The 25,588-nt window shown below is 41.9% G+C and overlaps 1 protein-coding gene across 2 annotated transcripts in view; it reads left to right on the top strand.

Moving 5' to 3' along the window:
* Positions 1-25,588, top strand: part of RNF150 (ring finger protein 150) — a 143,268-nt gene that overhangs the window by 20,238 nt on the left and 97,442 nt on the right. Inside the window, exon 2 of one of the 2 annotated variants that reach the window (XM_084516864.1) lies at positions 1,127-1,478. In XM_084516864.1, the coding sequence (XP_084372990.1) occupies positions 1,127-1,478 (352 nt within the window). Of the gene's footprint in view, positions 1-992; positions 1,479-25,588 lie in introns of those variants that run through there. The other variant, XM_084516863.1, reaches the window with a different exon arrangement.

The following is a 25,588-nucleotide window of genomic DNA, read 5'->3' as shown; positions in this document are numbered from 1 at the left end:
AGAGTCAGTTGCTATCTGACCTTGTTCCATATTGGTATGAAAGGCATTTAAGTCTTGGCCAAAACTCTTTTTGGGCGTTTTATATGTTAAAATCCACAAATCTGGGCTTTCGCTGAGCTAGGATTAAGCTGTTCTCTTCTGCCCATGTCTGTTGAGTGTTTCCAGAGAGCTGCTTTGTCATTTTTGGAAGCTTTTGCATTAGACATTGTGCTCATGCCGGTAGCTCACCTGATTTTGGTAAAAGTGCTTGTCCGTGATGTTCACAGTAAGTTTGTCTGTATTTTATAACCCGTATGCATGCATTTAAATCTATGTAACTTTGGAAGAGACACCAGTGACTATCCCTATCTGGGGGAAAAACCTGGTGGGTTTTGCTGCTGTACATGACAAGGTTCGTGTTTGCGAGAGCAACAGCAGTGCCCTCAGGACGTTTCTGTCTTTAGATCTGTCTTTAGGATCTGCCTTCAGGAGGAACCGGGCTGGGGGCGCCCCGACCGCCGCCGCCTCAGGGCGCCGCGCTCCCCCTCAGCCCCGTCCCCAACGGCCGCGCTGCGCCCGGCCCCCGCCAGGTGCCGCTGCCGGGCCGCTCCCCGGCCCCCGGCGCCGGCTGGAAGCCCTCCCTCCCTCCCCTCCTCCCCTCCCTCCCTCCGCTCCCCACCGCCGCCACAGCCCCGCTCCTGCCCGCAGCGGGGAGGGGACGGACGGGAAGGAGAGCGGGGGCGGCCCTTGGAAATCAAACGGCCCCGCTATGAATTAGGCAGCGGGCTGCGAGAGGGGAGGGAGGGAGGGAGGGAGGGAAGGAGGGGGCCCCCCGCCCTCCCCCGCACGGCGCCCGGCGGGAGCAGCGCCGCCCCGCTCGGGGCACACACACACCATACACACACGCCACACACTCACACCATACACACACGTCACAAACACCACACACACACACACACACACACCGGGAGCAGGCAGCGGGGGCGGGCCGGCCGGCTGCCGGGGGGGGCGGGCGGGTGGGGGGGGCCGGCAGATGAAGATGGCAATGTCTGTGATCCAAGCGTGCCGCAGCCTGGCTCTCTCAACATGGCTGCTGTCCTTTTGTTTCGTGCATCTGCTGTGCCTGGACTTCACCGTGGCCGAGAAGGAGGAGTGGTACACGGCCTTCGTCAACATCACCTACGCCGACCCGGCGGGCGGCAGCGCCGAGCTCCGCAGCGAGAAGAGCGAGTGCGGGCGCTACGGCGACCAGTCGCCCAAGCAGGACGCCCGCGGGCAGGTGGCCCTCTCCGCATCGCCCGCTGACCGCTACGCCTGCGACCCCGGCACCCGCTTCAACGCCCCGGCGCCGGGCAAGAGCTGGGTGGCCCTCATCCCGCGGGGCAACTGCACCTACAAGGACAAGATCCGCCACGCCGCCGCCCAGAACGCCTCGGCCGTCGTCATCTACAACGTGGGCTCCAGCAACGCCAACGAGACCATCACCATGCCCTACGCAGGTGAGGCTTTGCCCCGGTCGCAGGGAAGGTGGCCTCGCACCTCCCGGATGGTGGCATGCTGGGCTGCAGGCCTTGCCGGGCAGTGGGTGCCCGTGGTGAGCAATGGGCGTGCTGCCGGCACAGCTCCGGGGGCAAAAAGTTTGGGAGATGCAAAGTTTGGGTTGACTGGAGGGACGGATGGGACCCTGAGCCCGCCACGGGGCTCCCGTGTTTTGTTGGGTCCTCCAGCAGGTGCCCTGTGAGAGTGGGACCTCCTCAAGAGGAGAGTGGTGGCGTTTGTGGTGTGTTTGTATCAGAAGGTGCAATAAAGTAAGGGCACAGTGTCCACTGTCTCACCTGTGACAGCATAAAAGCCGTGGGATCAGGCAGGAAAGCCAAGTATTCAAGTATTTGATTTGGTGACAACGTGGGATGTTTTGTCCAGGATTCAGGGGGCTTCACTCGCTGCATGAGCCCTCTGGTGGGGTGCTCACAGTGCCAGCACACCAGTACTTGGGTCCCAACGTGTGCTCCTCAACTAACGCAGCACAAATCCAGTGGTCGGAAACAACACGAACCTCTGGTTTTGCCCACAAACAAACCCACTGTTTTTGTAACAGCATAGGAGCTGAAATAGCATAGATTTAAAAACAGATCACTGGATTTATATTTAGGGACGGTGTTTTGTGCCAGGGGTCACTGCTCTTTTATACCAGCAGCCTGTTCTGTGGGGACTAAAATGCCACCTATTGTGAAATTTCAGTTTGGTTTGCATCCAGTAACTAATCATGCCCAGCTGCTTCATGCCAGTTGAATCTTAGCAGAGTTGGGGGTAAATTGAAACACAGAAAGGCTGCAAAACAGCCTCTTATTCTAATGACATTTGAAAGTCTGTTAGCAAAGTAGCTAGCACAGATGTGCTGAAAAACAATTCGTTGCCTGACTAACGCTACAATACTGCTGATGCAAAAGCAGTGCTTTTCCTTTTGGAAGGAACCCCTTGCATGCCGCCTCTTGAAGAGATTAACTGTTTATTTGGGCACGTTCTTATTTCTTTGATGGGATCGGTGGAAGATTTTCTTTAGTATTTTCCATTGACTTTGTAAGACAAGGAACTCCTAACCTCTTGAGCTTCTTAAAACTGTGCTTTATAACCTGCATGTGGTTTAGTAGCTATTCAGATAATACTTCTTGCTACTTTAAGTATGACAGATTATTTACTAAGCAGTATAACATAGTAGGAACTTGGCATACTTTCGCACATTTAAAGTAAAGCTCGGGCTGTTTCAAAACTTCAGATGCGTCGCTTGTGCTTGTCCAGTAAATTTCTCTAAAACTGCCAACATGTTGGATCAATTAATGGTTTGCCTGTTTTTAAAGTATGCACTAAGCTGTTTTCCCACACAAATGGTGTTTTATTAAGGAACAGTGGGAGTAAAAAATGTCTAACCTTTTAAATGTTAGAGCTTTTGTTTATTTTAAAGTCTAAAATGAAGTAAGCAAGGAATCTTTCTTAGTGAAAGTGGCCTCAGCTTTCTAAAATCCAACCACTGTATCACTTATCTTGGGGGCAGCTTCTTTTATATCATATGACTGCTCACAGCTCATTCTGAGAATCCTTTCTGAGTACCGAATTGATACCCAGCAGTGTGATTGACTGTACAGTTGCTGAGGCTGAAATGAACGGAAACTTGCAGAAAATAATGTGGACTTGTTGAATGCTATCAGACTAAAGGGCTTTGCTGACTGATTGTAGGAGTTTGTCTTCATTTTAAGGATTTTTGTTCTGCGAAGTTGGAGAAACAGTTGGTGGTCTTGTGTTAGTGAAAACGTGCCCTCTGCATACAGTCAAAACTGAGAGGAATTTTAGAGCTTAAGTCTACTGGAACAGAAGGAAAAATAAGTATTCTCGAACAAATATTGGACAAACATACAGAGATTCAGAGCTGGATTTACCTTCACTCTTCTTTTTGTACCACCATTGTGCTGGGGCAAATTTAACATACAAGCTGTGTAAAATTGTCTTTCTGACTTGCAGCCTTTGACGTTTGCTCAGACCCAGTCTAAATGATAGCACAGGATTCAAGGAAAGAATGAATCAGGTTTCTGAGTTCAGCAGCATCTGTGGTACTCTGCCCACGCCAAATCCTGGAGTGGGAAGAAGAAAATTCCATCCTGGAAAATACTTGTAGGGGGAGGGGGGGTGAAATATGACCTAAAAAGTGATTTAAAAGTTGAAAGAAATATGTTACTCTTTTTTTTTTTTTTTTTTCCTCCCACAGATTTTTTTATTGAGGCTTCAAGTAAGCTTTAATAAACTCCTTGTTATATAGAAAATGCTATGTCCTGTTGCGTAACAACGTGGCTCCCATTCTCATGAAGAACTGCTGGTTCTCCAGAGACAGATGTCTCTTTTCCTCATGTACGTCATTCTCTTTTATGTGTTCTGCCTTCTTTCTTTACCGTCATTTTATCTCTTTGTGTTTCTCTTTCTGTTTCTCTCTCCCCACGCTTATTTCTTCATATCTACTCCTATGCTTCATTCCCCCTTTTGAGCACGTTCACCTATTATTTCATAAGCTATTGCCCTTGCTGCCTTTTCCCCAAAGCTCTCTCCTGCCAAAGATTTTTACTTAACAGCTGTATCTTCAATTATATTTCCTGTTTTCAGTTACAATGAATCTTTGCTAAAATGCACCTTCTAATCTTAAAATCTGCAGGAATCTGCAGCAAGATACTTCTCTTCAATTTGAAGGACTGTAGGTGGTTGTCCCTTTGCCCCTTAAGCCCCCCACCCCCTCAAATGGAAACCAAGGTGGTATTATACACAAGTCCGTCATGCAAATCTTTAGCTACAACTTCCCAGGATTAATTTATAGTGCACCAGATGGAACAAACCAAGTGCTCAATCTGAAACAGTTCATTCACCGTGCTGAAAGCCTTTGCTCTCTTGGAGCCTCTTAGATCGCTGCTTGCACATCCAGACGAAGGAGGTAGAGCTGTAACGTCTGTGTTCGCAGGGAATGCAGAGCTCTTTGGTTTTCATGCTCGGACACACTTAGGTTCTGCATCATAAGATTACAGCCTTTGTGAATCTTTATTTTTACAGGCTTGAAGTATGGTATAGGAGCTTTGGGTTCAACTGTGTTTGCTTTTTGACTAAGTAGGTTTTAACCAGAGGAGGAAAGAAAACATCTAGGATTTCTCTTTCAGATCCTTTTCTGTTTCTCCTGCATCAATTTTTCTAATAATAAAGACGAGATGTTCTTTTTATTCCAGAAAAATAATCCATAATGTCATACAGGGCTCTGATTGGCATTTTTTCTTATTTGGAACAAATTAGCTGTCATTTAGGTTTGAAAAGGCTCTAGCAACTGTGTCTACATTTAATACCGTATTAATTGGAAGTGTTCTCGCTACCTGTCTTAGCAGATACCCTCTGTGCTCTATGGAGACACGAAGGGGGGTCAGTTTCAGAAGGTAGTTGAAGGTGGGAGATTCCCTCTCTCCAGCTGTCATTAGCTATGGAGGGTACCTAGGCTGACCACCTCTTAATGCAGGCACCTAACTCAGGTGCTTGGGTTTAGGGAGGGATGTTAGCTGTGCCTGGTGCGCAGTTCATATGTGGGTAAAAGTCAGATCCGCATTAATCGATACCACATGTAACATTCAGTTTGAGTTCTGGAGTGCATCAGAGTATCTCACAAACTGGATATGATTAGTATATGGAGTAGATTGCATCTTAAGGACTTTGGACCACAGTCAGATGCGAGTCAGGCAGTTGTGCATTCTCTGTGTTCCGCTTTTGCAGTGCGTGCCATCATAAATTCGCAGCTGCATGCTGCGTGTATGGCAGGCTGTTCTCAATGAGAGGCAGATGCCTCGCTGTTTTTTTGTGATGGCTCATACATACTGTCAGCAACTGTCAGATGCAGCTCTGAGACATGAATCTCCTGTGTGGTCTAAGATGACTCTCTGACTTCTTCCCTTCCTCCTTGGCCCTGAAGTGCAGCATGTGTGCACCAGATTGCATGAGGGGAGCATGGCCATCCCATTACAAAACCCAGCGTGTCCTTCCACACATGGCCAGCCTTGATCCATGCCTGTTGAGTTCAATAACAGCTTCTTCCTTTGTACTCAGACTTTTGTTCCCTGATCAATGACTAGCCTTGCTTTTTACATATTTTGGGATTTGGTGTTAGTAGTTTGGGATTTGGGCTCCTCTGTAGCTGTACAACTTGTACTCATGTGCAAATTAAACACTGAAGTTGAAGATTTTTCTCTTTACAGGCATAATCCAATGCTGTAGCTCCCTTATTTGTTCTTTTACTAAAACAATTGCTTTCCTAAACTTTTGTTAGATTCTAATGAGGAAAATGTGCTGATAGCATTCACGCTGAATTTATTTATGGATCATTGTGAATTAATCAAGGGTTGGAGATTTTGGGCTTCCAGGGCCTGCCATAATCTTCTGTTCAGGCACCAGGATTCATTCCTAATAGAAACTAACTTAATCGGGGAGGGAGGGAGGTCTCAGAGACGTACTGATGTCCTGATGTACTCAGGGCATGGTTGAGGTGTGCAGCCATCCCTAGGGACTTGCAGGATCTCCTGGATCCATCATGTAAACCTGGCTTTTAGCAGGTTTTGTAAATCCACTTCTTGATAGTTATCAAAATTGGAGTTTTATAATGTTGGCTAGAGCCAGCAGCAGTGCTGACAAGCTGTCCCACTGCGTTTACTAGTGAGTCACGCTTCTGCCTACTAGTTCTGCTCTGCTTTAGTGCTGGACCAGTGCTAAACTGGGAGGAGCTGTTGACTCCCTCAAGAGTAGAGAGGCCTTGCAGAGAGATCTTGACAGACAACAGGGCTTGGCAATCACCAGTAATATGAAGTTTAACAAGAGCAAGTGACGGATTCTGCACCAAAGACAGAGCAACCCTGGCTGTATGTACAGACTGGGGGATGAGAGGCCAGAGGGCAGCCCTGCAGACAGGGACCTGGGTGTTCTGGTTGATGGCAAGTCAAATGCGAGCCAGCAGGGTGTCCTGGCAGCCAGAAGGGCCAACCATACCTGGGTGCCGAGGGAAGGGATTGTCCTGCTCTGCTCTGTGCTGGTGCAGCCTCACCTCGAGTACCGTGTGCAGTTCTGGGTGCTACAGTATAAAAAGGACATAAAACTAGTAGAGAGTGTCCAAAGGAGGGCTACAAAGATGGTGAAGGCTCTAGAGGGGAAGATGTATGAGGAGTGGCTGAAGTCACTTGGATTGTTCAGCCCAGAGAAGAGGAAACACCTTATCACAGCCTACAGTTTCCTCACAAGGGAGAGAAGAGGGGCAGGCACCAATATCTGCTCTCTCGTGACCAGCATTAGGACCCAAGGGAACGGCATGGAGCTGGGACAGGGGAGGGTCAGGCTGGGTGTTAGGAAAAGATTCTGCATCCAGAGGGTGGTCAGGCACTGGGACAGGCTCCCCAGGGCAGTGGTCATGGCACCAAGCCTGCTGGAGTTCAAGAAGCATTTGGACGATGCTCTCAGACATAGGGTCAGATTCTTGGGTGGTTCTGCGTGGAGCCAGGAGGTGATCCTTGTGGGTCCCTTCTAACTTGGGATGTTGCATGGTTCTGTGGATTTCTCTATTGCAGATGTCTTCAGACATGCCAAGTTGTTGGGGGCTTTGTGATGTTGGGTGACTAGTTTAGCTTTAGATGAGTTCAAAAGAATGAATGTGGGGAGACCAGACAGGGACTACAGGAACAAAATACTATGTGGGGCAGCTGTTTCAGTTCTGGGGCACTGATTTTGGTCACTAGATGATACACGTTTTGCCTTGTTGCATCTTGCATCTTCTTATGGCTGGCTTATCCATGTATGTCTCCTTCAGAGCCAGTTGCAGTCAGTGGGAACACAGCAAATCCACTGAGCTTTGGGTCAAGTTGTAAGATACAGCCTTCCCTCCAAACCGTTGAAGTATTGGTTCTTTGAAAACATGTTGATCCTCCAAGGGTACTGATTGCAAAAACAGATTTCTGCGTGCCATTTGATTACCTGCAGTGTTTGTTCACAATGATTTTCATATAAGAGTTGTTTTCAGCTCTCTGCAGTGAAGTGACAAGGCAAGAAGAAAAGTTTCCATAGAAAAGGATCTATATCAGCATTGATTCTAACTGCTGCCTGTTAATCCGGAGCATCTCTTTTTGGTATATTGTCCTCAGGAGAACAGTTTGCCCTTGGTGAAGTGATGTTTTGTCTCTGTTAGCTAGGTATTTGGGCTTTAAAATGGCATTTGTTAACTTGGGTTATTAGGGTACTGTGGCAGTCTGTGGCTGGTGTGTTAACTCTGTTGTAGCTCACTGATTCATGCAGATATGTTTCCATGCTGTCATGCTCCATGGTAGTCACAGAGCACAAGACCACTTGCAGCAAAAGGGGAGAGAAACCTGCAGTTAGTTCAGCGGTGTCTTTTCCTGGTTAGAGAAGGGAACGCTTTCTACTTTTCTCATGTAAGCAGAGGACTGAAAGAACCCACTATTATGCCAGATTTATTTGATGGAACTCATTGCGCGTTGTCATGTGAGATGACCGAGTTTCGAGTAACCTCTGCCTCCTAGCACCACAAGCTGGGATGATGAAGAGTCAGATCTTTATGAAGGGATAGTCCAATGACATCTCCACTTCCCAATAACTTCTGCATAGCTGGCCTGCACAGAAACAGCATTCATTTCAAGACAAGCCTCACTTCTGCCCTTTCAGTTGCATTTGAGTACTAGTCACTTGATGACTTCTTTGATACAGAAGGGAGGAAACAATACAATCATTGACTCGTAGAAATTGGATATGGAAGAGACTGAGTAGTCCATGTAATCTGTCACCTTACTAATGCAGGACTGCTTTCTGCAGTATTGCCAGATACAGTGGTTTTGTGTGTTTTGTTTTTTTTTGCATAGCATCTCGCTAAAGGAGTCTTGGGATGTACCAGAACCAAACGCAGTCTCTGAGCAGCTGCATGGTGCTGAGGCAAGAGAAGTAATGTGTAGGAGGATATTAAATAGCAATGCTGTATCTTGCAATAATATTTAAATCTCATTGCTGAGATGACTGTGGAAATTGAGGCATAACAGCTATAACGTAAGGTTTAAGGCCAACCTTTAACCATCATACCATACAACTTCAGGGAAGTACACGCCAATTGCATGAAGAAAGACGAGGCAAAATATTTTGCAACTGGGTATGTCCAGGCAGGCTTATTCTGCTGTGTCTTGATTCCACAGAGTGATGTGACCCAGGACTTCACTAGTGCCCAGTTCTCTCCTCATTTCACTCCACAGTGTTTTGGTTTCTCCGAGAAAGATACCTAGATGGACAGGGCACATCAGCCACTGCACAGTTTAACTGGATCTTGAATGTGAATGAGCAGGGGTCAATGAGTTCTCTGGCTACCCTGCTTGTGCACAAGTGCTTTTAGATGTTGTGTCTCAAAAGGTAATTCTATTGAGAGCTAGGTTTTTGGTTTTCTGGAGGAGAAAACTCAAATCACTCAGATGAAATCTCAGCTTTTAATATTTACTGTATTAAATCGACCAGTTTTATATCTTCCATCTGACTGACTGTCTATATTAGTGGTTCCCACGCATTATAAACCTACGTGTTGGCTAATGAAGTTGGTGTGAAATCAAACCCATCAGCAATAGACTTACCATTCTTCAACACATTTTGTGGACCCATTAGAAATAAATCTCCAGCTGGGAGAGGGTGAAAATCACTGATTTAGGTGAACTTACCATCCTGATGGAAATAATACTTTTGAGTTCAGAAATGAGTATGTGGAAATACCTCTTCTTACAACAGGTCTAGTAGATGGAGAAAGGTTGTGAAGGTTGATTTTCCTATGAAACAGTAACACTGTGCAGCTGTGTTTTACAAGAGAGGCTTAACAAGGGCATTATTTATATTTTGGCTCCTCTTCAATAAATTCTGAGAGAAACCTTAGGAAACTGAACTGAGGAGAGCTGAAGGAGATGATGAAAAGATTAACCTGTTTGTTTTACTGCTATTTTACACGGAAATATGAAAAGCTAGCATCTTTTATTCTTTGCTACTTACAGATAAAATAGCTTTTTCAAATAATTATTCATTTCTTTCCCTTCTCAAGAGTGACTAACAAATAACATCAATAAGTTGAAGTGCCCGTTCATTTATTTCTGACAGTATAATCATAGTGATATTCAATTATACTGCTAGACCTAAGGGTCTGTTAGAGTTTTGATCTCCAATTTGATGTTTAACTGTGTGTGTGTATCTAATATTCCCTGCTGTAAATTGGGAGGGTAGCCCATTTGTTTTAACCTGTAATTTATTTTCAGTTGAAGACAAAACTGAAGGAAGAAATGTTTGTTTTTCTGGTTCCCAAAACACAGAAACGTAACTTCTGACCTGGTTTGAGTTTATCTTGTGTACTTCTTAAGCACGGATAGAAGCATTACATCTGCATAGGAACATAATTTCTCCAGGGATATATGGAATAGGTTGGTGAGTGGTCCCTTGCGCTATACACTTAATGAGACATAGCTTTTAAAAGTGAATTTATAATCCATAGTGTCTAGAAGCCTTTATCCTGAGAGAAGACCCCTGGCGCTGGGTAACGTGTCAGTTTGCAATCTGAGGTCACACAGCAGGTGAATTCAGAGTGAGGGAGAAGCCAAGAGGCAGCAGAGCTTAGCATAGCAGGCAGCGGTACCGGCACTCCATAACGAAGCAGTTCTCTGTATCCTGTTCTACCAAGTCAGCTCCCTGCTACTGACGTACTTGTCTACAAACCATCACCATTTGTCCCTGAACATTGGCTTAATGATACGGAATATTATTTTTTTTCTCATAATTTGTTTTATACCTTGGGCTTCCTGCCTTTTAATATGTTCTTTGGTTTGGCTCTTACTGTTTGCATCTCTCCATGCAAGGCACTTCTTTTCTGCAAGTCATTGTAAGAATCTCTCTAGATGATGTATGAGGAGAATTATGCATCACATTAATCTGTAGCTTCCATTGTTGTAAATCACACATCATTAAACCGTGCTCTTCTGTTTACTGCTTGATCTTGCAATCCTAGTCAAAGTATTCATTTCTAGTGCAGTCGCTGCTACCGTGTGTTGAATGTGTCTGATGTTATAGAGCAGCACTAAGACTGGACTCAAGCCTCGTAGATGGATTCATCTTCAGTTAACACTTCTCATCTTCGGATTACTGTAAAATATATAGCTGTCAATTTAACAAGTGTTGTGGGTTGCCTGGGTTCAGACCAAGTACAATAAGCTTTATGGTTTTATTCTTCTGCTTAAATTGGTTTGTTCACATAAGAAGCTTTTACACCTAGTTTTTACTCTCATTTTAGTGAAATAATTCTATTTCCTCATGATCAAAACCCAGGGTGTCTAACAAGCTTCACCGTAAAAGATTTCTTGGATTTTCCTGTTATACAAGAGTTCGATAACAATATCTGATAAAGATCTTCCTGGCTTTACATCCTGCAAAGCTGGGTAAAATGTTAGTATTCATTTTTCCTTTTCCATTTCAGTATTTTCTGTTAAAAGATGGAAATGTACTTCTGCTTCTCCTTTGGCCTTTCAGCAATCTCTGTGTTAGAGAACGTTAAATCTGTGGCCATGTCTCTGGGGCATGTCTGTTGGTAGTCAAATAAATAAATAAATCTTTGAAACAGAACAGTCTGAGGCTGCAGTCTCATTCGTGAAGTCAAGATTGCTGCTTATACTTGTACAGAATATGCTTTCCCCTCTTGTGAATTTTTAAGCTTTTATGATGTGTTTGCTGTCTCCTAGTTTTACCTGCCAGCATCATGCTCCTTGACTGAGGCAGCTTTTGCAAGATTGTGTAATCTTGGTGCCTGGTCTCCTATCGCTCTTTATATGTCCATGTGTTTAAAGCACCATCTGGTTGTCCCTGAAACCTGTACCTTTAATAAATACTATACCAAGACTCCTTATGCTGGAATTCGAGGAGCTGAGTGAAATCACTTATGTCTTGCTATGATACTGTCTTTGAAGTCTTTCTTTTGTCTTATTTTTCCTTCAATCCTCTTCATTTTCTACTTATTTTTCCTTTGTTAGCGTGTGTGTTTGTTTTTTTTTTTCTTTACTTTCCCTGGTTACAATAAGTCTTTCCCTTGGTCTTCTCATGCATTTTTTTAAACCTTTTTTCTTTTTTTTTCTTCTTACCTTTTTTTAACCTTTTGTTTTGTTTTGTTTTACATCCCTCCCTTTTCTTTTTTTCCAACCTTACCTTTTACCCCATTCTCCCAGGTTGACAAAAATACCCAAAGGCCATAAAGGAAAGCAGAGCAGGACTATGCACTTTCAGTTGCTTTTGCTTTGCAGCTAACTCTGGGTTTAAAGAGCATCTGCTGGCTGCTGTTCAGGGTTGGCCTGGAGGACTGAGACACCAGCGGTCAGGAGGTGCAGCAGTGCTGCTTCGGAATGGAAGACTACCAGTAAGACACAGCACATTTACTATGCGTAGAATGGCTTTGTGCTGAACACTCGTAAGTCTTTTTCATAAATTCTTAAAAGACTAAATTCTGCTCCTCTGTGAACAGAGGAGGCAGATCCTGCTCTTTCATGCTTTTACGGAAGAAGATGAAGTTTCTCCTGTTGGGTGCTAGGAAAACTAACTGGGACTTTTTCTGGCAGAATGTTTTTTCTTTAGTAGTGAAATGGACTTTCGATTAAAAAAAAAAAAAATGCTTCAGAAAAATTTTGCTCTCCAGAAAGGATCTTACAGTTTTAAATTTGAAGAAAGATTTCATTTTAATAAATACTTGGTGTCTAAGAAATTCAGGTTCGGATATGGTTTGGTTTTCCTTTCCTTTTTTTGATGATATGTTACATTTTAATCAGCTTTTCTCAGAGAAGAAGTCATGTTGATGGGAAAATAGCCATCCAAGTAGCTTGTCACCTCTGTAAGATCTTCAGAGGTGAGATATTCTTCCTCTCAGAGGGCATGTAACTTATTTGACCAATCGGCGTATCTTCATCCCCTTTTCAGCTTTGCACAGATTCACATTTCTTACTGGTACTGCCCCAATCTTTGACATGTTCTTGTTTGCTGCCTTGTTGCTGTTTGTCCCTGCTGCCTTGACAGGTGCTGTGAATGTTTCCTGAGATGATGAGGATCTTGGTTGCCTTGTGCTTGTATATCTTCTAGTTGCCATTCGCAGTTTTGCTTGTTGCCTAGTGTTTGAGGATTGCGCATTGTATTGATCATAGACTACTGCCCAGTTGGATCCATAAGTGAGTTGGAGAAAGCTACCAAAGAGCTTGACAGTAGGGGAAAGTAATAAGCTACACCTAAGGCAGGCAGGATCTGCTAGTGCATGCTGATTCTTCAGGGAACTCATCTTTCCTTTCCACTCAGGGCCTGCTAGCCCCTGCTTAAGAAACCACATAAGAATTTTTGTTGTTGTTGTTTCTTTTTTTTTTTTTTCCTTTTTCTCCTGAGATGTTCTCTAGTCTTTATCTACCTTTATCTACCAGACAGCCTTTGTGGTTGGTTGTTTTCTTTTTTTTTTTTTTTTTTTCAGTCTTACTCTACTAACCAGAACCTACTGAAATGGAAATTATGAGGGAGGCCATGACCTATTCTTAAGAGAAAAGTGGGACTGTATAATTATTTTTTCTGATTTTATAATTTCTAATGGTTGGTAGTTCAATAAAATTTTTGGTAAAGGAATTGATATTATCTGGTCTCTAAATATGCATGACCTTTCAGTTCTTTTTATAATTAAGGGACATGAAACCCTTAATTAAGGGTTTCATTCCCATTAGCTGATTTATATAGCCTTCTTTCTGCTATTAGACTTACAAAAACTAACGAAGCAAGCGCTGAATTTTTAGTATAGATTTTTGATTATCTTGTACATTTGACACAAATTTGTTCTTAGTCCTGAAGCAATGAAGTGCTGGATCAGCACAATGATGTTGGTCCTTTCTGGACAATTTACTTGATGTCAGTAGTCCAGAAATATTTTTCATCAATCCCGAGATAACTGCTAATTCTGTCAGAAAGCTGTTGGCTTTGGCATTGCCTAGCCAGATCTATATTTGGATTAGCCTGCAGAACATGGATAATGTGCATATGTAAAACACCAGACACTTTAGTAGTAATGTTAGCAGGGCAGAAAGTGTAACTGTGTCTCACCCTGTACATAGATCAATATGACAACTTCTAAAACCTCTTATTCACAAATGAGACATACTTAAAAATCACTTCTCACTTTGCTAAGATGGTGATTTTGCTGTCATAAAACTCACTGGTAGCTATTTTAAAATTTAGCAAAGACATTATTTCCGATACCTACATTACATTAAGGTAATTTGGAGAATGCTTCATGTCCCAATTGAGGACAAGGTTTACATAAATGCTTATCACTAAGCTTGCATTTAGTTCTTGCAAAGAACAAGCCAGAAGTTGAGCGCCTTGACTAAGTGTGGCTGAAAGTGGTTTTATGGGAAAATGTCACCTGTGAAATTGGCAGAAGTGTCCGATGTAGCCCAGAGGTTTGTTACTAAGAGCAGTACTGGGGTAATCTTGTGGTTCTTATTGCCTCCTGTAACACTGCATTGTGAATAGTCAACGGCCTTACAACAGAATGTTTTTTTTTAATAATATGTACATGTGAAATATGTATGAAGCAGGTGTTTTATAAACACCTAATAAAACAGATGTTTTAATTACTTTTCATTTCTCCACATTGATTAGCTTCTGCTTTCTGTCTGCATCACCCTGAGAAGCAGAGGTGCCTCTCAGCTTCCAGTAGCGCTCTTTCCCTTCTGACTGGGGAAGAGTTGGCCACCCAAACTCTTCAGAACCTGGTTGCTGTCTCTTCTTAACTCCATTTTTATTTGATGTCTGTTACCAGTGCACGCAGAGAAACAATCAAAGTTGTGAGAAGTGTGGACAGCTTCTTAGTTATTTGCAGATTGCTTAGAGATTTACATTAACCAGTCAATTCTACTGGCTAGTTGAACTAGAGAGAGAAGCTTGTGTAATTTAGAATAGCCACATGTATTTCTTGCTAGTCAGGGAGCTGCCTAATTTCCAACTACATACATATCTGAGGCCTATCAGATACACTGCAGCACTATACCCTACGCCTATTCCAGTTTGGGAATAATTATTGCAATGTTTTACAGATTTGGTTCCAGTAGATAAAGTTCTTCATCCTCCCTTGTGGCCTTATCAGTCTGTCAGCTTCATTTTGTTTTGAGAAACTCAGGAGAGGTTTCTTACTGTTCCCAATGGTACATGTCAATTTTGAACAGCACTCACAGCCACTTGCACGATTGTTTGGGATATGGTGAGAGGATGGGAAACTGTAACTGCTGAGGAAGAAAGTGTAAAATTAACAGATATTCCTAACGAGTTAAGTGCCGTTTTTAGTTACAGAGATCTGTCTCGAAATAATACAGTCTTAAAAAAATTAATAATTCTTAATAACCTTTAAAGAAGTAAGGGTGCTCCAAGACAACTGTGTTAACAGCAGCATAAGGCTTGCCGGACCCAACAAATATTCACATATAGTATACAAGTATTAATGAATACCTGAGGTGCCTCGGTAGTCTTCAGTGCTCTGCAAATCTGTATTCATCAGCACAAGCCTCAAACACCCTCAGGTATCTCAATGTGAATGGACATCGGTAGCAGTGGGGCTGGTTGTGTCTGTCTGTGGGTGCTATGCTTTTCACTGGCCTGGGCATTAGTTTAACTTCTCATGCTTCTCCTTGTCTAAAACAGCAGAATTGTAATCCATCCAGCAGAGAGTTATTGCAGGCTTGATTGATTTTAAAATAAGGCTGACGTTGATGCCATTATCCAACAGTCATCTCCACCTACTGGCACAGGCAAACTTTTGGGATCTGAGAATGCGTTAGGTTTTTAGTCAAGTACACAATATTCAGACAGCTGAAAAAAATTGTTTTTGTTTTCCATCTTTAATAATGATAATGACCCTATTATTAAAAGGAATAATATACACAGCATTTAAGCACATGCAGGCTCTCACAGTAAAGAGATTGTGCCTTTTTCTTTTGGAAAAATGTTATACTGTGCAGACTTGGTGTCATTGAAACTGTAATAATGTATGAAGTTTATAACTACTCTAACTACTTTGAAGAAGCACACTGCTTGGCTGGAAAAGTTACAGGAAGTTTACAGGAAAAAAAATCTCCAACATCAATATGATGGTTTCTATAATTTTTAGTTGGGGTTTTGGGATTAGATTGGGCTTCAAACTGAATTTTTACAAGCCATATTTTGTGTATGCAGACTGCTTTTAGGCCAGCTCAGATGTGGATTTCCAAACTTTTAGGTTAGCTACTATCCCTTTAAAAGTCTCCCAAGTCCTCATTCCATTTTATTACTTTCTTAAAATGTTATGAAGAGAAAGCCAATAGCCACCCTGTAAAATTCCAACCCCCAAATATTTCCTTTAGAAAAAGCATTGTAAGTTAGCTGATCGCCAGCAGTGCACTTACCTATGCCATTAATTTGTAACTTCTGCTTCTGAAATCCTAACCCTGCTGAAGTCAGTGCCAAAACTTCTGAAGGATTTAATTTCTAAGTAGTTAAAGCAAGAAAATAAATATCTGAACTCATGATGCATCTTCTGCTGCCTCCATAGTGTTTAACACATTGTTGTCAAGTGCAGTAAAACGCCTTTCATCATGACCCAACTGAAATAACACCAGTCTTGTAGCAGCAGCCTGGGTTAGGAAGAAACGCTCTGTATTTCATATGATCTGCACACATCACTTGGATTCCAGTAGCCCAGCAAACAATACTGGGGCTTCATTAAGGTCATCTTGTAATTCATTAAGATTGCAGGCCAGCCTGAGAGCGTCTTGAAGATGGAAGTATTACTTTCCATGCTCCAGCTCATTTAATAAAAGGTCCACCTATCCTTGAGTGATTGTGTAAATTGCCGAGCCATTGTTACATTTATGGCATAGCTAGAAGTTTAATTTTCTTACCTTCTGAAGTGCTTGAGAATATCTTACATGTATTTCTGACAGTGAACTTCAAAACTTATTTTTTTGAAACCTACTGACAGCTAACATTTAGTTCTTGCAAGTCTTAGGGCTTTTCCATGAAATGGAAGGAATCAAGGGAGGGTGTGTGTGTGTGCTAGAGCTGTGCTGTTGGAAGAGGCTGAAAAGCTTGGTTTACAATCCTGGTAGCAGGATTCAGATGGCTGCTAGCTGATCTCCAAGAGAAGGGATCAGCTGAGCTCCCGACAGCTGCAAGAGATGTTACTGCTTGCCGAAAGTCATAGTTCAAATACAAGCTTCTGAATCTCAAGCAGGTACTGGCTGAATACACTGCAAAAAGACCTGTCCTGTGCCAGGAGGGCGAGAGCAGTATCGTTTTCACACCTTTCTTCACTAGCTGGTATGCTAAGAAGGAATGGGAATGGTGACAGCTTTGTCACGGGAGGAATGCTTCACTGATTGCTAGGTTGTTGGGAGAAGGCTCAAAATTAGTATTTGCAGTCTCCAAGGAAGGAATAGAATCCGCATTTTATGCCACCCATCTGTATGCTGAATAAATGTGGACTGTTGCCACAGAAATACAGAAACAAATCTATCCACATTAAGCCGAGCAAAGTAAGCGATTCCTTACTTGTTTCCAATCTGACCACATTAAGATGGCACTTAGTGCAGGCCGAGTTTGTTCCAAACAGAAGATTGGAGTAGTCGTAAGATCTCAGAATATGTGACTGGTTGGTTGGTGACTTTTTCCTTTTTTTCTTTATTTTCCTGGAAATAATGTTCAGCTGCGGATGCCACAACACAGGAAATACTGCATGGCACTTTCAGCGCCTTTCTTCTACCATGCATCTTGTGTTTCGAGTGATGCTGATCTGTTTTGAGAGCTTGTGGGATTTTCAAAACCACTGCTATGTTAATCTCATTTGGCTCCTATAACATGCTTCAGATCACTCTCTGTTTTTAGGGTCTGATGACAAAATATTGAATGGTGTGATTTGTACTGTAAATGGTTTATTTTCAGTGTTCACTATAGCTTCGTTTTGGAAGTCTGTGGTTATTTAACCCCTTTGCAAGTCTTCAGCATGCCTTATGGTGAATCTGCTAATAGAGATGTTTGCTAATGTGAAAAGCTCTCTCTCTCAGTTAATGTAGGCTTTGCTGTATCCTAAACATGCTTTGCCTTTTGATCTCTTTGATACAAATTAATTGTAGGTGGCTAAATGCAGGCAGAGATATCAAATGCACAGCTATGCCTAAGAGAAATGTAACTATTACATAAAATTATTAGAAATCAAAGGAGAGATCCTGATAGGTGAATCAGCATGGAAATAACAGGGTAGCTGGAGTTCATGATTTAAGCTGGTAGCTCTGATCTGCTGATACTCAGGCACTGAGTCATCCAAGGCACGAAAGCTAAATGAAGAGAGAGAGAGCATAAGCTGTGGTGCAAGAACCAGGGTAAAGGGAATTACCCTCCTTTCCTGTCCTCTCACGGTATGGGAAGAATTGGTCTCTGATGCAGTCTGAGCATAGAAATATACGGGCAGCAGGGATATTGCTGGCGGAAGGAAATTGCCAATAGCTACCACTAGGATTTGTCCCTGGGAGGCTAGGTGTGGTTTTTTATTTGTTTATTTGGGGGGTGGAGAGGAAGGTTTTGTTTTTTTTTCTTAAGGGGGAGCAACTAGGCATATCGTATCATGTAAATGTCCGAAACAGTATGGCACTGCATCTGAGTTACGTATTCAGAGAATAACTAGGAATTTTGTTAACAGCTTAATATAAGCCTTGGACTCACCTGCATAACTTAATTACATCTCCTTCACATCTTCAGTTGTGTCTCTGTAATACAGTTTGATAAATTTGCTGCAAGATTTGGTTTCAGAACACCTTAGATCTGAAGTCTTTCATACCAAGTTCTTGTTTCAAGTCATGTAAAGAGTTATGAAATTCCCATTTGATCTAAAATTCTAATTGGAAATTTCTGGCTCTGGTACATCCTCAGATAATCAGTTTTTGGTAGAGGAATACAGCACTTACCCTATCTGTCATAGATAGATACAGCATGGAAAACCCTTATGATCAGCAGGTACTATAAAGAGACCTGCCCTGGCATTCAAATATTGAAAATAAGAGATCTAATTAGCAACGTACTGTGATATCAGCATTATGTTAAATGCAGTTGTTTTCATCCTCCTCAGAGCCTGCCTAAATCTCAAAGAGAAATGGTGGAGATGGTGTAATGAGCCATGTAACACCATTGGTCACAGCTGTACGAAATGTAACGTGGGCAAAAATGGACTGTTCTGTGAAGCCTGCAAACGGTGAGAGGGAACTGCCAAATGCTTTGTTTTAGAAATATGAGCACCTGCAGCATGCTCCGAAGAGATCGTTTCAGTAGAGCATCAGGAATTTGCCTGACAAGTATGTGCTAAGAGGGATTTATTTGTGGCTGAATGGTATTGGCATGTTCCTATAAAAGGAACAGTACAGGGGAAGAACTCTGCCTGCTTAAAACAGGTTTCGACTTATTTAAGCATATAACTTCCATTTGGGCATCTAAATACCATTTCTGGGAGTCAGTAGCATTAAACCTTTGTCCATAGATGTGGTTGAGTGTAAATCTAGGTGTCCTTATTCACACACCCACTTATATTTATAAATAGTAGCTTCTTCCAGGGAGATTGACTACAATAGATAACATGCATCTGATCTTGAACACACAGATGAGTTAAGGTTTGTGGACATCTGATGTAGTTATTTTGCCAATGGGTGATCAACGTAGGCAGAAACAGCCCTATTGCATGTCCATACAGGATGGTGGTAGTACTCCTGCTGGTTGCTTTGGGATTCATTTCAGCTGCAGTTGTGTAGAACATGAGAAAAAAATTGAAAAAGAAAAAAAAAAATTGTTTTAATTTTCTAAACTGCTTTCTCAAAGCTGCTTTTCTGTGCTCTTTTCTGGGTTTGGGGGCAGGGAGGGGGGAGAGAGGAAGAAAAACTGTCTAAATTATCTCTGGTCCTTAACCTTGCAGGTCTTAGAATTTAAATAAAATGTGTTATACAGTCAACTTACAATGCTGTCCAGACCTGCAGCTTGTATATACAGAGGTGTCACAGAATGGGGATGGGAATTTGCCTTCTATTAGCATTTCAGAGTACTAGAAGCAAGAGACTCCATCTGGAGATGAGTTTCTCATAATTTCTGGGTACAAAAATGAAATAAATGTTGCTACCGTATTGTTCCAACTGCTTGATTAGAAATGAGTCAGAGTGGTCTCTGTGTTCTTCTCCATCTGGATATATATATTCCATCACAAAGCTCAGATAGAAAATCTAAGAATTCTGTTAAAGTGCTTAGCTTCTCAACTCAAAAGACATGGTTGTTTGTAGGAAATCTGCAGAGATCAGTTTTACAATCTTAGGCCCTCATGCTGAAAATGCTCATGCAGGCAAGTACCTCGTGCATGTAATGAACTTGCTTGATCTATTTATACCTTTACTCAGTGATGTTTGTACCCAGATGGTGCCCCTTAAATTTCAGTGGGCTGTGTGTATGAGCAGCAGTTCACACTGCGGATCACAATGTAGGACAAGAAAGCAGGTAGCAAACAAATACACTTAATTAAATAGGTGTGGCAATTAGTTAATGCAGTACTTATGAATTTTTTTTTTTTTTACTGGTGTCTCTCTGCAAGAAAGATCTGTAGCTGATATAACTTGAAAAATAATATATAATTACACTTTTTAAAAAATTGTATATCTTTCTTTACAAGGATAAATAAATAGCCTCCATTTTTAATAATGGCGAAACTGACCCAAAGGGTGGAGTGGCCAAATTATGTGGTGGATCAGGAGCAGAATCCAACTTTCCAGTCTCCCCTTCTCTCGGTAGCAATAGATCATTCTTGTCCCTGCAGCACCTTGTTTCTCCAGGCCTTTTCTTTGCCAGTTTTGGTTCACTTTGCTTACACTTTCCATATGCTTAAACTCACACCAGGGTTGATTTGGATTTCTTTTACAGGCAAGATTCTCTGAAATTTTCCTTGGTGTGTAACTTGAGTCCATTTGTATTCATTTCTTCCATGAGCTGTTCTTGTGATTCTATTTAAAACATATATATATATATATATATATATAATTTTAATGTATATTCTGTAATTCTACTAAGGATTATTTTCAAGCTACTACCTTATAGTTCTATAAGTCTCCTAAAAATCTCACTGTAGCTGTGAAAGGGAAGCATAAGCCAGGCAAATAATGCTTACGTTAAGCTATAGTTGGACCAAATGCATTTCCTCGTGCATCTCTACTCCAATTGAAGTAATAGATTTCATGTTGAATATAAAATTTGACTAATACACTTTTCTTAGACGCTTTTAGCTAATGAGTGGCATTTCATCTGCTGATATCCTGATACTTGCGAAGGGTATCTGGTACATATGAACACATTTAGGATGGCTAATTTTAAAACTTACATAGGCAGATACTATGAATGTGTGTAAGGATGTCTGCAGCTGTCTTCAGAGGGTTACAAATGAAAACCCCCTTTGAGTCCAGGCTATAAATGTTTTGGGTTTGTGCTTTTTATTTATTTATTTTTTTCCTCCTGTGCAGCAAGCGGTAGGAGGCTGGCTTCCCTTGTGCAGTTTGTCACTTTCAAAAATGTTTGAAAATGTAAATGTAATGATTTATTTGGGCACAGTGATTTTGATTTACTTTCTATTACTTTTAACAGGACAAATTACTAGATTAGGATTACATCAAAGGAACTGTAAGATTTATTAGCATTACAAATCTGCTTCTTGATCAGAAGTATTGAGCACATCAATTCAGCATATCACATTTATGGTGATGAGGTGAATATATTTATGTAGCGTGAATGAACATCTCAGGTTTTAATGCAGCATCTTGTGCACTGCGTAGAACTTGATTCCGTAAGTAGCCAGATGAGGTGCCAGATGTAAGCTAATAGTAATTTACTAATAGTAACTCATTAGCTGTAACTCAGGAGTTGTTAAAAGCTATCAGGAACCAGAGGAGAACAGAATAATTCCTCTTGAGGCATAGCACTCACAGCAGTGGCTTTGTCTTTACTGTCTTTACATTTGTCATATAACCTTTATTTTAGAAAATGTTTTTCCACTGTTCTGAGAAGACAGTTGAAATGGAAAATATCCTTTGAAAAAAATCTGCAAGATTGTTTTAATGGATTTTTTAATTTTTCCAAGACATAAATACAGATTATGGGCTTTAAGAATGTTAGAAGTTTTACACCAGTCTCCTCAGCCTTTCTTGCTCTTCTGTCCATGGCACTGTCTGCTTTATTGTGTTTATGAACACTTCAGATAGGCAGATCTGCAGATTGTCTGTGGAAGGACTGAGACAACAGGAGAATTAATTACTCAGTGTAATTAAATTTCTTCAGAAGCATAGATGCCTTAGCAGTCTCTCCCCATCCTCTCTTACTCACTTCCTTGCTTGTCTTTCTCCAAGCTATATATTTCTCTCCCACATATTGCAGTTTTATGCCCTTTCAGCTGTTTCAAAATGAGCATGGCTTAAAACAAAAAATAAAAATTGTTTTTAGGTCACATCAGACTTGCAGCCCGTTAGTACTGTGTTGGCCCCACTGAACAATAGGTGAGTGGTATTGCTGCAGCAGAAACAAACAGCTGCTGCTGAGGAGGGCCAGGAACTTCAAAAAATGGCTTTGTTCCCAAAACAAATGCATAGTGGAACTGCATATGGATTACATCTTGAGTTGAGCATCGAGTGCAGCTGTGTTTATTACACTGCCTACAAAATAGAGCAGTAATGTGCAGGCAAAGCTCAAAAGCCCCTTAGCGGCTTCCTAATCTGAGGTCAGTTGAGAAAGGATTCCCCTGTTTCTGGTTTCAACTTCCAGCTTAGAGGAAGGCCCCTGCATAAATCTGCTGTATATTCAGATGTCGTTGGAAGTGCTTTGGGCTACAGAAAAACAGCTGATAGCTTTGTTAGAGGAACAGGGGAGGGGAATTTGTGTAAATAACATACACGTTACGTGTGCGTGTAGGACTGTGTCCATTTAGGGTATATGCCCCAGCTTCCCAATGTCAGGCAGCTGGCATAGTCCTTCCCTACTGTATATACACCCTTAGGCTGTTCATGCTGTTTGTGTCTGACGGCACTTCTATCACACCAGCTGCAGCTTCCCTCTCCCCAGATCTTGGCACGCCCTGCAGTTTGGCTAGCTTGATGATATTCCCTATGCCAGCAGAGCTGTCTCTTCCTCTAGAACATTTATCATACCCTCGATGACCTCCTGTCCCGTTACCAGTTCATCCTTGCTTTCAGTCTCTTTTCTGACTGTGATTTTGTCGTGTGCCACACTGTTGCTGGGCATGAATTTGCTTTTTCTTAGCTGTGTGCATGCCTGATCATGCTTAATCGATGTTTTTCCTAAGGGTGGTTTCTAATCTTCTTAAACAGTTTTAGTAGCTGCAGCTTGTTGAAACAGCTATGATGTTCTGCCATACAGTAGAGCTATATGTAAACTGTCTATCTTTCTATCCAAAACATTGGGGGATGGAGATCTATTTTCAAAGAAAGGTAGCTTAGTCCAGGGAAGGGCAGTTATGCTGGAAAATGTATGAATGCATCCAAGGTAAATCTGTCTGTCTCTTCATGGTGGTGGTGGTGTTAGTTCCAGGTATTGTGTATAAATGACGTGTTCATGCTCATGCTTCATGTGACATGGCTGCGTGTCAGGTTATCTCCTATCCATACCGCAGTCAGATGAGGAGGAGCTGTGAATGAGCTGTATAGTAAGCACAACTCTTCCAAAGTAAGCTTATCCCATCAAAGTAAAAAGTGTCGTATCTTGCCCTGTAGGCATCTGCCTTCTGTCCTTTATGACTTCAGTGAAAAATCAGGATCAGTTGTCTTCAGTGTTTCTTTTGTGTATGTAACAACTTGCTTCCCCAGTGAAGCTTCAGGGAACCATTCTGGTTTTTTTGCTCCAATCCTGGATAGTCACCAGCCTTTATTTATAGATCATCAGATGCTCTTCAGACCTACCAGAAGTTTGCTTAGATAGCAGAAAGTGAACTTTGCGAATCAAGTCACGATCTTGAAAAGCTGCCTGAAAGTCTGAGTCCAGGTCAGTCGTGACCTGGTATTGATGGCTGGCTGTATTGCACAGACCTGAACTGGCATGGGTATAGTGCAGGCTGTCTTTAAAATCAACGTAGACCTTATTTTACGGGGGTATGTCTGATCAGCCTCAAACACGAGTAGCCAGCTGCACACCTCTTGCTGATGGCAGTGAATTATCTGATTACATTTTTGTCCATATTACACTGGCTTGGTAGTACACAGCTTCTCTCCTTTTTTCACATCTCTATTTATGAGTTTACTTGTAAATTTACAGAACTAATATTAAATGTTCACAAATGAAAAATAAATCTTGTTCTAAAGCAACATCCAATTTCGAATAAGACAGTGAATAAATCTGTCTTTAAGATTCTGGACACACTTAGAATGCATTTTAAATGATTAAAATCTTTTTTAGGCCATATCTTTACTGCTGTGATGTCTCCCTGTCACAGATGTGCTATTGATTCATTAACGTGATTTTCTCTGTAATTTTGTTAGCAAGCTTGGTGAAAATTTGTGGTGATTGAAAAGAGAAGATAAAAAGTGAAGGTTTTCGCTAACCACAACCAAGAGTGGGTAGTATTTTGTCTCAGCAAATGAAAAGTATTTTATTTTATTCTACAGAGGGGATATGTAATATACTAAAAATGCAGCTTAATACGCTTCCACATCTCTTTTGAAGAGACATCAAGCAAAGCAGAAGATCTGTACAGCATCAGTGTACTTGGCCTCGGTATTGTGTAAACATGGATTATTATTTTTTGGCTCTTTTGGTCTCCCACAGAGTCCAGGACATACTTTAGATTTAAAATATGTGCTTGTGCTGCACTTGAGTTGGGCTCTTTGTTTATTAGGGAAAAGGAGCCTAGGTATTTTTTCATTTACCAAAAGGTCTCTGGTAGACAGCAGAGAACAGCAGCTGCCTTCATTAAATATTGTTTTTAATATATCAAATGCTGCAGATTAGGTACAGATTAGGAGAAAAATACTTTACCTTTTAGGTCAGTGAGGATAGATGAAGGGTTAAAAAGCTGATACTAAACTCTTATGTAAGCATAGGCTTATTGTGAGGCTTTTCATTGCCAGATAGAAATCAGTGCTACTAAAAAATACACCAACTATCACAAAATCTTGTTATGAAGCATATAACCAGCCTGCAATAATTATATCTTAATGCAAGAAGAATGCACTCTCCTTTTCTTCTAGATCCAAAACCAAAACTAGTTACCACATTAAAAGACAAGAGGTGAGTGTAATTAAAATGTAGTGTGATCTTACTCCCCTTCTGCTTCCAGTATTAGTTTTCTCAGTGCCATATGCACCAAAGGCATTATGTACAGTGCTAGTAGTGCTGATAACTGCTGGCAGGAGAGCAGTTTATGACCTCAGGCATTTGTTTATTTTGTGTGATGAAACATAATCAGTAACACAGCTGAGTGTCCAATGCATACCTCACCTCAGGCTACCTATGGAGCAGCAAACTTTGAGCACCTCAGCTATCCTGTCTGAAGTCAGAGGAGCCAACTTGTTTCTAAGGTTGGGCATGTAGTCAAGCGCCCTGTTGTACCAGGGTCTACAACAAGGAACCTTCTGAAAGAAGCTGATAACAAATTTCCAGGTTTCCTTCATTGTCTCCAAATTGCATGTGCTGTGCCATCGTTTCGCACAGTTTCATTGACTCATCAGAGGCTGGTTGCCAACACTGTGCTTCATCTGTTACTGCCAGGAGAAGGATCTTGTGAAAAGGCAGGCGTGTATGCTACGGGGCTGTTCAGAGCTCCAAACAGGAGGAGTGCTGAGGAGGAGGAAATAGAAACAGAAATGACAAAAAGCTACAGATGTTTGGAGAACCAGAAGACTAATGCAGGATGCCAGGAAAGACCAGATAATAGCAAAAGTAAGTAGAAGAGAAATACGTGGGGGTGTGCAGTTGTAGA

This window comes from Aythya ferina (genome assembly GCF_964211825.1).
Source record: "Aythya ferina genome assembly, chromosome: 4".
Classification (NCBI taxonomy): domain Eukaryota; kingdom Metazoa; phylum Chordata; class Aves; order Anseriformes; family Anatidae; genus Aythya; species Aythya ferina.
Note: the sequence above shows the minus strand (reverse complement) of the source record. Positions and strands in the feature narration are given on the sequence as shown.